Source organism: Microtus ochrogaster, chromosome 4 (assembly GCF_000317375.1).
Source record: "Microtus ochrogaster isolate Prairie Vole_2 chromosome 4, MicOch1.0, whole genome shotgun sequence".
In the NCBI taxonomy this organism is placed as follows: domain Eukaryota; kingdom Metazoa; phylum Chordata; class Mammalia; order Rodentia; family Cricetidae; genus Microtus; species Microtus ochrogaster.
The window spans coordinates 91,075,457-91,090,326 of NC_022011.1; the positions used below are offsets into that span (position 1 = coordinate 91,075,457).

A 14,870-nucleotide genomic window follows, 5' to 3' on the forward strand; every position below is an offset into this window, starting at 1 on the left:
CTTTCAATTCCAGGCTGTTGGCAGGAATTCATTTCAAAACGTAAGAAGGCCTGATGTCACCAGAGTAGAGCTTTTGAAAGACATCCACAACAAAAGAGAGCTCATCATTCGCTTAGTAGCTCACGACATTGGCCAAAAAGCTTCAGAAACTCGCTTCAAAGAGGACAGAGTGTCTGATGAAGAGGAGATTGTCCTAGGAGAGGTTGTCGGACACCAGTGTTTAAGGGAAACATCCGGAGGTCGTGCCGCAAAGGTCGTGAAACACTTAGAAACCCAAGTCGTGTCTCCCAAGACAACCACGAGCACCAGCAGCCTGAGAAAGTTCTTAGCACTAAGTAAATGCTGTCACCCCACATCCGGGGAAAATATTGACAGTATTGAAACAACTGAAAACCAGATGGTGGAACCTAACAAGACACATGTTAAAAGAGCTGTTGCTGAGCTTGACATGGCCTCCTCCAAAAGCTTAGCAGAACCGTCTTCTAGGGAGAAGTTACAATACAAGGTAGGTGACAAAAGGTGACTCCCAGACACTTGGAAGGGTAGACAACCTCATACACTCTGTTCTGGGTTGCACCTTGACTGTCTAGCAAAGCATGCTAGAGTCATTATCTGCATAAGCCTGTAGATACATAGCATAGGGAAAATAATTAACTGAACATGAAACTCAATTAAGTATTTAATACAAAGAAACCTAGAACTGGTAGCTGAATAGAAAATGAAAAAGAGACACTTCTTGGGGACATTCAATCTTATCTATTAAGTAAATATCTGTTTGAGGCTATAAATATTTGCTGGACATTCATAGAGAGCTTAGTGTAAACAGGACGAATCCAAACATGTGTCTAAGTTATACGGAAGTTCGAAATCTGTAGAAAGTCAGATTGTGACACAGCTTGTGTTAAGACCTAGGTCCAACCCATAGCACTGAAAACAACAAATGAAAATTATTGTCTGGGTCTTTGTTGTTTGTAACTAAATCTCGCATGTTCAATTTTATCAATAAAGACTCAAGAGCCACATGCTGGGGTGGAAGTCTGCTAGCTCAGGGAGGCAGAGAAAGCCCCTGGCTGTCCTTCCCGCTCCACTGACATCCCAGAAAGAGGGCTTTGTCCTAGGCCATCTTGAACAACAAAACTTTCAGCTCAAGTCTACTCATTTCCACTTGCTGCTCATCTCTCTATCCATCCTCCTGACTCCATCTCACTTATGGTTTAATCCTAGCTTCATTTCCTATCAGCTGGTTGATGCTCTGCCTCCTGGCCTATTGTTGGCTTTGTAATCCTGTTTACAGTACTCAAGCAGAAAGCTCTCGGATTAAAGGTGTGGGATAGGCCTGAGTTACACCAGAACTAGACACAATTTTATTTCCAGTAAGAAATGTAATCCTGGGGTTCACAGAGTGATCGAATATCCTGTAAAAGTTCCCTAGTTTTGTCTAAATAAAAAGGAACGGATTTCAGCCCTAACACAGCAAAGCTGTTTACAATAATGAAGCTACTCAGCTGAGCGTTCCACAATGTCCAGCTAGGCTGTATTTGGTAGTTCAAGGATTAAGTATTTTTGAGTTCAAGGTTCTGTAAAATGTATCAGTCTGATCTGAACTCAGGATATAAATGTCCTGAGCAGATTGTAATCTGAAGCTGAATTTTGGGGTCACTATTCTGGGACTCCAAGTTGGGATTTCAGGCCTGCCTGCTGGAGGTAGGTAATACCACTTGGCCAATTTACTCTTTTGCACACGGCGGGTGTGTGTGTGTGTGTGTGTGTGTGTGTGTGTGATATGTTTCACTTGTCCAGTGTTCACTGGATTCTGGATTCTTCAGTCAGAATTTTTTATTCTCCTGGAAAGATAAAAGTCAAAACCCTACCTGAACCCAAATTCTCGGGGTTCCTTTTTTGCATATTTTACCTTTAGGGCAATTTTTTTTGTCTTTTAAATAAAAACATCTTTTGAAATTTTGAAACTAAATACACCTTGATATATATGGACAGTATATATATATATATATGTATGTATATATATATAATTTCTTTACATATAAATTCAATGTTTGAGTGTACTTATTTTTAGATCACAAAGGCATACACTTTGAATTTCAGCCTGCATTTTGCAAGTATGTTTTAAATTTAAATCATTGTAATTCTTATGTGCCTGCCTCTCCTTTGCAAGTGCTTAGATTAAAGGTGTGAACCATTACTTGGCTATGGGTTCCTTATAATAGTTATTCGCATAGGGTTGTCTGGTTTAAATTGGTTCTCCCTTTTCCTTTTATTGTTTAATGTTAGGCGTAAACTTTCAAGTTTTTTTTTAATGTGTAATCTATCTTTCTTGCTGAATTATTCTGAATTTGTTCCCCGGTGAATTTTAATATTCTAGTCTTAATTAAACACGATGCCAATTTCTCCACTATTTCATTGTTTTAGATATTTTTCTGTCTTGCCTGTATGAGCTACATAAAATTTGCTGTCTTTACTAAGTTCTGCTAGGTTACACCATCTCCATTCATGCCCCAGTGATTAGATATTCCTGCTATTTATCTGCCACTTAGTGGTTTTCTGGTTTGATGACCTTATAACTATACCATTGCACATGTACTGTGCACTGGAGAAGACAGAGGTTTTCATTTTACTCTCCTAATTGTTTGTCTTATAGCCGATAGCACTGCCCTGATTTTGTGTTTCCTTCCTCAGTATTGGCCTTTCCGTCCCTGCTCTATAGGCTTGCCATTTTCCATTAGTTTTGGTTCCATCAGTGGTTGATGAACCATCAGTAAACTGTGTTAGCCAAATCCATTCTGTTAGTTCCGACAGATAAATGTGTGCCTCTTTGGGGGGATGAATGAGCTGCTTAAGGATGGCAACTGAGCTATTTCCTCCGTGTGGGAAGGGACAGACACATTTGCTACCATATCCTAGTCATGAAGGAATTTAGATAGGCACCAGTTTCACTGTAATATGCTTCCTTCAATAGCTAAGCCTGTGAAGGTCTCTGCACTTGAACATATCCAACCCATCACGCTAAGGGTGCCCTTATGACAATAGAGCAGTTGGCAATGACTGAATCACAGGTACCCCATACCTTGTAAAATGTCCAGATTTTTTTCCTCAAAAGAGAGCATATTTATTCTCAGTATATGGAAAGTGTTTTTAATAGAAGCCAAAAGGACACAAAACTTGGCAGACTTCTTATTGCCTTATGAAACATCCCCAGTTGCCAATTCACCAAAAAAAAAATGATATCCATATTTCGGCTCCACTGACTCAATATTGGTCAGTATTGCGTGAATGGGGAAGAGCTTCATGGTAGGTGAAAGCGCTGTTGTTTGTTCCTGCTCCCACTGGAAATTTGTTACCTTTATAGTAACCTTGTAGAGAGTTTTTGTAATATTCTATGAACATGATGTGTGATTTCTATAGTGTGCAAACACAGCAGTTAGGAGCTATATCTAATTTTATTTCCCTGGGTAGTAGGACTAAAGTCATGTGCTTTAGTCCAAAACATTGTTCATTCTAACTCCAGAATTTAGAAAACAACTAATTTATAGAGATCCTCCTGTCTCTTGATCTATGGTTGACTTTATTTAATCCTGTTTACAATATTCAAGAAGAAAGCTCCTGGATAAAAGGTGTGTGCTTGACCTGAGCCGCATCACAACTAGAAACAGGTTTTTCCAATATTTAATGTAATCTCAGGGTTCACCTGGTGTGATCCAATATCTTGCAACATGTCTGAAAACAGACTTTTGCTTAACAGATATGTTACCTTCATAAATTACATGGTGAATGTTTTTCTTACATAGTTTTTGACAACTAACCTCAATGTAGCAAGTTTTATGTGGTATTTTGAATATCACACATATATTAATACTTTAAACTTCTCAATGACCCTTCTGGTTTAATCTTGTCCAAAAGTCAGTACTAATATTTTTAGGAATCACATTATAGGATATTTCCTTTGAGACAATCGCCTTAATTAAACATCCCAGCATAGCTTTTGTACTTTTCTGTTTAGACAAATACCAAATCTGCAGTAAACCACAGAAAATGAACACATCTGATTTCAGTCTAATCAAAACCCCAGGATTTCCCAACAAATAGATATGTGATAAAATGTCTGATCAGACAAACTTATGAAATTCTCAGAGTTGTATCTCTGCTCTTCTAATATAATGTAATAAACAGTAATTAAAATATTTTAATGTTTAAAATATTACATAAGGTTTAAAATGTCACATTTTTTAGTATCAGTCTAGGTTGATGTTTAAAATGGGCTCAAAATCTAATATCAAAATTTAGAATATATTATCTTTACAGAACCAGTTCAAAACAACTTACACTAGAAGAGAAATTTTAATTAGAATTAAAGGGACCGTCTCTATTTTTACCTATTTAGAAAATATTTTACGTAATCTGTAAAACTTTCTTTTCATTAACATCTTGATTGGAGTATAAAAATGCAGAAGAGGAGAAAATACGTATCAGGTTCTCTTTGTGTAATACCTGATCTATGATTTTACAGAAAGAAGAGATCCTTGTTCCTGAGCCAACACATTACTTAATACATAGAATTATGAGCACTTCATCCTACAACCAAGAAGACCTCCTTTCTGGGTAAATAAAACTTAATGCAGAACAAGCCTAGAAATCTGAGATGAAAACTGGGTCTGTTAGTAAATCTGTCATTAATCAGGGGTCCAGAATCAGATCCTTCTGATTCTAATCTCTTGACTCTGTCTCAAGTTTTCTCTTAGCATGCCATGCTACATTTCTAGTTACCAAGCCCCCACATATTTTCCAGACACCTGCTCTCTGGGGTAAATGTCACGGATCAGACAGTGGCTAATGTGATATGGTGGTGCTTGTGGGTATTGTTCTTATTACCTGAAGGATGACCAAGTAGTGTGCTGACAGCATAGAAAGATTGCTGTTTGGCTTTGTGAAGTAAGATAAAGGTATATAGCACTGCTGTAGTAATAGGAGCGGCAGGGCTGCGTCCCCAGCACCCCAGCCGCCTGCTAGCTTATGCCTGAAATAACAACACACAAAATGTATTCATTTAAACACTGCTTGGCCCATTTCTATCTAGCCTTTCTCGGCTAACTCTCGCACCTGGACTAGCACATTTCTAGTTTAGCCCACGAGGTGGCTTACCAGGGAGATTCTAGCCTACGTCCATCCTGGGTCGGAGCTTCATTGCGTGTGTCTGCCTGGGAGCAGGCAGCATGGCGTCTCTGCTCCAGAGAGCAGAGCTGTCGAGTCTGGGCTCACTTCCTCTTCCTCCTAGCATTCTGTTCTGTATACTCCTCCCACCTATGTTTTAACCTATGAGGGCCAGCCAAGCAGTTTCTTTATTTTTTTTTTAACCAATGACCTTCCTCCATCACACTGCTTTATGAGAAGGATCTGAAGAAGACATGGAGAAAGGTTTAGTCAGAGTGCTCAGAGATTAATTTTAGGAGCACAAACTAGCTGTATTAATATAAAAGCACAAAAAAACATAAAGTATAAGTTATTAAATAGATTTAGCAGTATACTGTATTGTGACAGTGTGATTAATGTCAATTCAGAATGAAAATCAATACAAGGAATGAAAAATACATGTACACATATATATGTATATATATACATATATATATGTATATACACATTTGTGTGTATGGTGTACTTGCAATATTTACTCACACATATGTGTGTTAAGTGTATGGGGTGTGTTTGATGGGTGTGTGGTGTGTATAACTTATATTTATATATGCATGAGGTCATATCTAAACCACTCCCCATACGTCAAAATAAAACAACAAAACCAATTTTTAAAAATACATATTTGAACAAAAAATTACTCTAAAAGGACATACAGACAGCACATGCTCTCCACAGCATTAATCACTAAGAAAATGTAAATCAAATCACAGAAGATGCCAGTTTGAAACCATGACAGTCACTGAAAGGAAAGAGGTGGGGAAAGAGAACAGAAGATAAGGATAGAGAGAAACTGAAGCCTTTACTCAGTGATACTAAAATTACAAAATTGTGAAATCACTGTGAAAATCAATGTGGACCTTCTCTAAATAACCTAACATGGAATTACCATGTGATTCAGCAATTCTGAATATATTCTACAAAAAGAACCAAAAGCAGGTACTGTCACAGATGTTAGTGAGCATGTGTCAGTACCAGTGTGATTCACAATAAATCAAAGAGAAAGGCAACCTTAATCATCATTATCAGTGGATGAGTTCAAGAGAAAAAGTCTTAGTCTTTTAAATATTATCTACTATTTAAAGAAAATCATCACATACTAAAATATGGATGACAATGGAATAATTAGAATAAGTCACAAAATGCCAAATATAATTTTGACTCTACTTGTCTGGAGTATTCAAAATCCTAAAGATATCAAGTAAAAGATTGATTTTTCTGGAGGAAAAGAAAGGAAATAGGTGCTAGTGTTTAAGCACAAAACATGTCTGGGGTGGGAGTGATGTTTGCACAGCCCTGTAAATGTGCCCAATGACACAAAGCTGTACCTTGCAAAGATCTAATGTTGTAAATTCTATGTATATTTAGTAATAAATTTATAAGTGGGGTAAATCAGTTTATAAATCATTCTCCACTTTGAGTTTTAGCATTATGTTATCCCAGCTGTGCTTCCAAACGGAGAATGGCAGATCGTTGTTAACTAGTAGCTTCCAAAAGGAGAAGGGCAGATCGTTGTTAACTAGTAGCTTCCAAAAGGAGAAGGGCAGATGGTTGTTAACTAGTAGCTTCCAAAAGGAGAAGGGCAGATTGTTGTTAACTAGTAGCTTCCAAATGGAGAATGGCAGATTGTTATTAACTAGTAGCTTCTTCATTTGTTAGACAAACAAATTAAAAATTGTTCCTTTTTATTTTATTTTAGTGAAGCAGAAGAGTTGAAACCAGATCTGAAGACTAATACGTTAGAAGGTTGGATATTTTTCTTATAGAAATTGATGAAAATGTAACTTTTTTGTATATTTTGATAGCTGAATTATTTCCTACTTGGAAAATGATCGACATTGGATTTGAAAGTGATACTAATTTACTTTTCCATTAAGCATGTCTACTTTTAGGAAGTGATCCATTATCATTCCATCCAAATGCTTTGTCTTACATGAATTTAGTCTGGTATGTAAATTTACATTGACCATTCTCATGTGAATAAAGAAACGTGTTGCTATGCTAATTTATATCTGGACTAGAACTGGAATTAGCTCAATGAAAAGTTATGCTTTCCTTGTATTAGAGTTTACCCCTACTAAGATGCAAAAGGTCTTTTAAAGACGAAATAGAGTTGTTCTCATTGAAATCTGGCTGGCATGAACTGCTTTTAAATATCAGTTTATATGAACTTATTACCACATTTTTAGGAAGTTTTACTACAATATTTGTTCAGAAATCAGGAAGTAAAAAGCAAACAATATACAGAAGAGGTATAGAGCCATTTTCACTAAAGCATGACCTTGAATTTCAAACCACGACTTTATCCTAACTACTGCTCTGCAACCTACTCAAGAAACCACCTTCTCTCAACATAGATGTCAAAATAATTTGCACTGCTGTCAGCAGTGATTCTGTCTGAACAGCAGCATCATATCATAATGTGTGTATAACAGTAATCACCAGTGAGATTCCTGAGTTACAGCTCATGGGTTTTATGATCCAGTCAGGAACTACCTACTGCAAATTCCTTGACTTCATTATTGAAGACAGTCAAGCAGGAGGTGAAATACATCTCCAACTCTTGTCTAAGAATCCACACTGGGCCTCATTCCCTGTGGTTAAACTTTGTGTATTATTTTGTTTTGCCTAATGTTGTTGTTTGGATTATGCATATTTCTTATATTTTTCAGTGATGTTGTCACTGACCAAGTTATTTATTCATTTATTAATCTTAAGGTTCATCTAAAAGTTGTTTTTTTTGTTGTTATAATATTCCATGTGTAAATAATCTTGACAAAGTTTGTCCTTATGGAATTTACACGTTAACTTGAGTTGACAAATCTAATCATCAGAATGTAAAATAAATCCAGAGGTTGTTAAGTCCCTTCCAATTTTACTAATGACATAATTTCAAGACATTGCGATGTTTCCAAGACCTTAGTTCATGCTACCCCAGTTACGTTTCATAACTCTTCCTCTGTTTTCCTTGGGCCTTCCTCTACTCCATCAAACTCTGATTCCTGACCTCTTTGTTGTCCTTCAATCGTACAGAGCCTTTCACTTGCCAACATTTTTGGAATTTTCTTTCCCCTTAGTCTGCCTTATTATCCACTCACCTGTAGAATTCTTCCACGTCACTTTCCCAGAGCGATCTCTTTAGATCACCGTCCCTGAAATTGAAATTAATTGCCTTCTGTGACCTTACATAGGCCACAGCTCTGCTTTCTTTTTCTCTCCTTCAGCTGGCTAAAAGACTGTGTATTTTAATTATTTGATCTTGACTGCTTTGTATCAAATGCAAGCTTGCTGAATTGATGTCCACTGGAGCCAAAAACAGCATTTGGCATATAGATGTTGAAAAGATTGAGTGATAAAGCTTTGTAAGAAGCTACAGGAGTGGGAAGGAAGCATGTGAAAACAGTTTGAGTTATGAGATTAAGGTTTTCATTAGATATTTAAGCTGAAATGACATGTAGGTCGTTGGAGTTTTCAGTATATATTTCAATGGAGTTTATGAATGTACTTATTCTTAGTTTCATAAAATATAAAACAAAATTTCAAGTAATTGTGAATAACTGAGTCACTTATAATTGAAACTTTTATACACCTCTTAATCAAAACAGTGTTCTTAACTGTCCTGGAAGTCTAATACCTGTGTACTGTAGAAACATAAAAAAAAATTGTGTTTGCAGTTTGTGCCCTCTTATTGCACCCAAACATTCTCAATCACTTCAAAGAAAAAGTCAGAAGTCAGCTCAGTCATCTGAAATATAAAGTAAAATCAGATCCTTTAGGAATTAGTTAGTAATTCTTAAAAGAATTACTTGATGTTTTTTTTTTACTCTCTTGCTCGAATCTATACTGATCCCCAAAAATAATTTATAATATTCACTTGTAATGGCTTTTAATGACTTCATACATATGGCATACTTCATACTTGAATGTGCAGTGATTCCTGTTGCTGCATCATGTCTTCTATGTTACAGCCAAAGTAAATAGTCTCATTTCCGTTTTATGTATAAAGAAACTGAGTCAGAATGGTTGTATTTAATTTGTCACCCAGGTCTAAGCAGTGCAGCTGAGACTACAGAGATCCTCCACTGGCCGATTAGTGGCCCTACTAATCACAGGTCTCTGAGAAACTTTGCTGGTAAACTTACTGCCGCTTCCTTGTGTTTCAGTGATGAGCTCAACTCTCTTGAAACCTCAGGCAGCTTTTTAATCTAAAGGGATTCCATTTTGTCTGAGTATTAGCTCAAAGATGCCCTGCTTTAAAACATCATAACTTTGTTATTTCTGCTGATACAGAGTCTTACCATGTAGTTCTGGTTAAACAGGACCTTGTTTTAGAGATCAGGCTGGCCTTGAACTCACAGATATCAGACTGCCTCTGCTGAGATTGAAAGCGTGTATCATCATGTCTGACTCTCTTACCTCTTTCTAATTTAATAACCATAAAGTATGTTAAAGTTTAAAGGCCCTTAGGAACTGTCATTAAGGCAATATCTCTTTTATAGGTTAAAAAAACAAACAGGAATTAAGTGGCTCTCCATGGATGTGTAGTTACTGAAGCACAGAGCTTGCTTGTCCTGACACATCACACTCATTTTTCATGATTTCCAAATGAAAGGCAAATACATCTTCCAACATTCTAGTGCTCTTACTCGTTTCAAATATGTTCCAACTGTTTAGTCATTAAAATAATAATTGCTCAGTATGCCTATATTATATTATTTGAAATAAAAATATTGGATTGGTATCAACAAATATATGTGTGTATGTGCTTATGAATGTGTGTCTATGAATGTATGTATGTGTCTATGAATGTGTATGTGTCTATAAATGTATGTATGTGTATATGTAAAAAAAAGTATTTTCCTGCCTTTTACAGAACATATTCAGGAGACACAAGTAGGGGACTCAAGCAGTGTTCAGGTAACTATCTTTCAATATCCCCTGATTTCTCTACACTTGGGTTCAGTTGTAAAATAGCTCAATTTTCAAATTCTATCAGTGTCTGAGTAGCATTATTTAGGAACATCAGGAAACATAGCACTATTCAAATCACTTCACAATCAAATTTCCCCATCTGAATAAAACCTGTCCTTAATATCTGAAAACATCCCTTCATGAAAGCTATTGACCCTCTGTTTTTTGTCAGAACCATTGTTTGGGTGAGCATAATAAGCAACTGATTCTCAACACTAATTACAGTTCCATTCATGGCTTCTTCTGGTTTTGAAGAGAACCCTAATGGAGTGAGTTCTTTGATTCTGCCCAGGGCTAAGGGTCCAGCGCTGATTTGGTAGCTGGAGACAGGACGCACACAGTAACTTCAAAGATGAGTCAAAAGGTCTATGAACATCTGGTTTCACCCATGTTCCCATGTTCCTACAGACTGGCTCTTCACATACAGCTAACTACTACATGGTGTGGGCTGAGGAATGCTCCTCCACCTCAACCCTTTTACTAGCTCCAGCTGTATCTTTTATTTGTTTTGTTCTTTCTCATGGTGTCTTCTTGGTTTATTTTAATCCAGTTTCATAATTTCCCCCACATACATGAATACAGAATTAAAGTCACCAGCAACTCACCGGCTTTACAGTATAGTACAAATTTCAGACCCAGTCCATAAAATCCTATATCACACTTAAAGATATTTTTGTAAATTTTCCAAAGAAATCAGTTACTTCTACATTCAACATCATCTTTTTTTATGAATGTGAGCATCTATTTAACAATCTCCAATCTCAATTGATTTATACCATGGAGAAAATGAAACTGGAAATTGTAGGTCCATGAAAGAGAGGCTCTGGAGTTATAGTCTGGGAATCATTGATATTCGTTGGCTGATGCTAAATTCCTAGCAAGTCTACACCCTTCCACTTTTGTACTTCCTTGTTGGTTACCTTTTTGATGCCCAAACTTTTGTGAAAATGGCATTTCTAAGGAAAGTTGAGTAAGCAACCTTCACACTCACGTAGTCACCAGTTGATTACAACTGAAATCTGTGGGCAATACTGAGGATCTGAAAATAAGCAGTAGAAGTTTTGGTTGAGAAATCAAATTTCAAAGAGAAGTCAATATCATTTCTTAAATTTTCTTTAACTATTTCCCGGCACAACATTGAAACTTCGTAGAAAGGAAAGATAGAATTAAGTTTGCTTTGAAAGGCCTTGATACTTAACCCGTGGGGATAGAGAATGGATTGTTTTTTCTGCTACCATAGCAAGTGTCATTCATGAAGATAAGATGCCCCCTAAATTTACCAGAGTACATAAAGCTTCCAAGCTGATGAAAACTATGGGGTGGACCTGTTGTTTTATTTCTGTTCTTTGTTTATGGAATTGAAAATGGAAGTAGGTGCAAACCTGAAGAGTATGAAACATAACATACAAGCAGACTAGAGCCCCAGGGCATTTTCACCAGATGATTAAAGTGGGAGGGACTGTTAAGAGTCAAAAGCTAGCCTGGCAGTGGTGACACACACCTTTAATCCCAGCACTCTTGTGAAAGTCGAGGCCAGACTGGTCTACAAAGCAAGTTCCAAGACTGTCTCCAAAGCTACAGAGAAACCCTGTCTCGAACCATAGAGAGACTTAGCAAAGGCAATACCTACATGTCTGTCTGAAGTTTCTCTTGAGCACTTGAAGGTATACAAAGATTTTGAGAACTCAAGTCTTGGCAGTAGCTGTATCTAGCCTTTAGGGACAGTTACTCCTCTTTATTCAGAGAAATGGCACAATTCTCTAGAATAAAACAAGTACCTGGCATGTTCCTAGAAATACAAAAACGAGTGACTGTATTGTTTCAGAACATGTAAATTGCTAAACTTTCCACAGAGAAAGTTGAGAGTTGTGACATGAAGCATTTTAGCTTCTCCTGTTTCATTTTTCCTTGTCTCAGAAACATGCTTGCAATGCATTGCAATCAATGCAAAGGAAGAGGTAGGCAAGTGACATTTTACAAGAGTCAAGAGAGCTCAGCCTTCGGGTGTCATGAGGTTATAAGCAAGGTCATCACCCATCGCAAAAACAAATCCTCAGAACTATGACTTGCAAGTTTACTTGCTTGAGCCTCAAAGAGAGCTTATTTGAAGCAGAATACAGATTTCACCTGCATGACTTTATACAATGGTTGATGTGTATTGGGGTATTGGTTGGCAAATGTGATCTTTACTGTTTCTGGTTAAGTATTCCAATTTGTCTTGGCAGTTTCACACCATCTTTGAAGGATCAAAAAATACGGCCACCAGTGCACGTCCCTCAAAGGAAAACATTCCAGGTACAAACTACATACAGTAACTTTTAACTGCCAATGAAATTAAACTCTTATTAACTTTATTGTGAATGCAGACATTTTTATCATTGATCTTTCCAGGATGAGTGGCCCTTGTATTGGACATTATTAATATGGTATTGATATAATTATTCATATTATTTGTATAAAAGTCTACAGTTTATTATATAAATTGTCTTTAAATTTGGATACCAAGGACCAACAGATGATCTAACTAAAGTTAGGCCACAGCCATTCATATGGTACCAAAGAATTAAATGGGAATAACTGAGGAAAACCAAAATGAGCTCTCCAAGGTTCCACAGCTGCTGAGCTCCACAGAGCTCCAGATTCTTAGGGCCTATGGTCATTCAGAAGCAGCCTTGTTCACAAGAAGCACGGCTTCATGAACAAGATGGATGATGTAATAAAAGTGGAATAAGGACTGTGGCTCAGTGGAACTGGCGGGACCCATTGGTCACTAGAATGATAAATGCTTAGCAACCTCTTAAGAGCTTTCTTTAAAAAAAAGAGAGAAACCAAATATGTATATGTAAATAAAGATTGCTGACTCTTGAAAGTTATATATTGCAGTTAAGAAGATGTTGAGTTTTGATATTCTATGTGTTTTCAAGTTCTATTACAAGTTATCATAATTGAGATATTTGCTAAAAGGCTCAGGTTAATATAAACTGATACAGAAAACTGAATGCAAATACTGACATTTTTATTACCTATATAGTCATATCGTACATGACAATTAATTATATCTGTGGACTTTCAAAAGGAAATTTATACAACAAAGGGAAATTACAGCATTTGAAGATATTTCTTCTTACAATGTGTATCTTCTCATACTTGCATACTGTCATAGAACCCATATACAAAGCACTGAAATTAGGCACTTTCAATTAGTGTTCAGGAGGGACAGGAAGTGGGCTTTGCACACTTAATGGAGATGTCTCAAGGTCAAGTAGATACTACACCATGAGAGAAAAAATTACTGAACCATATTCTTAGCTTATACCCATTTTACCTGTACTGTCTTAAGCAAGGTCTTCGACCTCACCCAAGTTCATCATGCATGAATGAACTCTACTACAGAGCTACAGTACTGAAAACAGCCTGGTACTGGCGTAGGAACAGACAGGAGGACCCGTGTGCATTCCTGTGCACGATTCCTAAGGGGATGCCTAACCAGACAAGTGAAAACACTGTAGCCGTGCTTGATCTTGCACAGATAAATTTACAAATGCCAGCTTCTTAATTCTAAGTTATTGCTGTAAAGTAACTACTCCAATTATCTCTCAGTTCACTAGTACCATCTTTTTTTTTTTTTTTTTATACAGAAACATCCAAGAACACTATTTCCAGGCAAGGCTCTAAAGTGCTGGCCAAGGTATCTTCAACTCTGTCAAAGGTGTTCTCCAGATCTAGCGGCAGTATTCCAAAATCCTCCTCACCACCTCACCAGGATAAGCACTAAAGTTTCCCCACTTGATAAAATTGTGATTCTCTATAAAATAAAATGATATTTAAAGTAGAACATGCTGTCCAATTATTATAACACTTCAACTTAAAATATATACTTTAGATAAAGGCTTGCATTTTAACAAAATTATTTTTTCATTATTTTACTTTTTAGATTATAATCACATCATTTCCCCTATTCCTTTTCTCCCTCCAAGTCCTCCCATACACTCCTTCTTGCTCTCTTTCAAATTCATGTGTCTTTTATTAATTACGGTTACAAGAATATATGTATAAGAGTATACATATATATTCATACATATAACCTGTCCTTTCTGTATAATGTTACTTGAATGCATAATTTCAGAGCTGACTCCTTGATGTTGAATAACCAGTTGGTGTACTCTTTCCTAGGTAAGCCTATTTCTCCCGCTCTCAGCTTTCCTTAGCTGCCTGTGGTTCTTTGTGAAGGGTGGAAACCTTGAATTCTTTCTCCCTCCCATGCTGGCACGTCTACTGTTGGCGTCCCTGTCAGCTTATGGTCAGTCATGCTGATGAAACTTAATAGGTGTAACATCTGAAATTACCAGGAGACACAGCGTCACGGCACATTTTCTGTTCCCTGGATCCTACAATCTTTCTGCCCCTCTTCAACAGTGTTCCTTGAACCCTAGGGGTAGTAGTTGTTTTTGTCAATGTTAGATTTGGTACTGATTTTAATTAATAAATAGAAACATTAATTTATATAAAATATATAAAAATATACATAATACAGTACCATAATTGTCAATACATTCACCTGCAGGTATAGATATTCATATATATAGCATAGTGTCTAATTTAGGATAAAACTATTTGTCTCTTTAAAAAACTATCATTTCTTTATTTTAAACTTCAAAATTAAGTTGAGTTATCTTTATAGCCATTTGCCATATAAT

The 14,870-nt window shown here is 36.6% G+C and overlaps 1 protein-coding gene across 1 annotated transcript in view; it reads left to right on the plus strand.

Annotated features, from left to right (window-relative positions):
* Fsip2 (fibrous sheath interacting protein 2) overlaps positions 1-14,002 on the plus strand; it is a 66,113-nt gene extending 52,111 nt beyond the window's left edge. The window contains exons 19-24 of the mRNA XM_013355642.1: positions 14-505; positions 4,523-4,614; positions 6,902-6,948; positions 10,076-10,119; positions 12,399-12,468; positions 13,812-14,002. Coding sequence (XP_013211096.1) covers positions 14-505; positions 4,523-4,614; positions 6,902-6,948; positions 10,076-10,119; positions 12,399-12,468; positions 13,812-13,948 — 882 coding nt within the window. The 3' untranslated portion in view covers positions 13,949-14,002. The remainder of the gene's footprint in view (positions 1-13; positions 506-4,522; positions 4,615-6,901; positions 6,949-10,075; positions 10,120-12,398; positions 12,469-13,811) is intronic.
* The last annotated feature ends 868 nt before the right edge of the window (positions 14,003-14,870 follow it).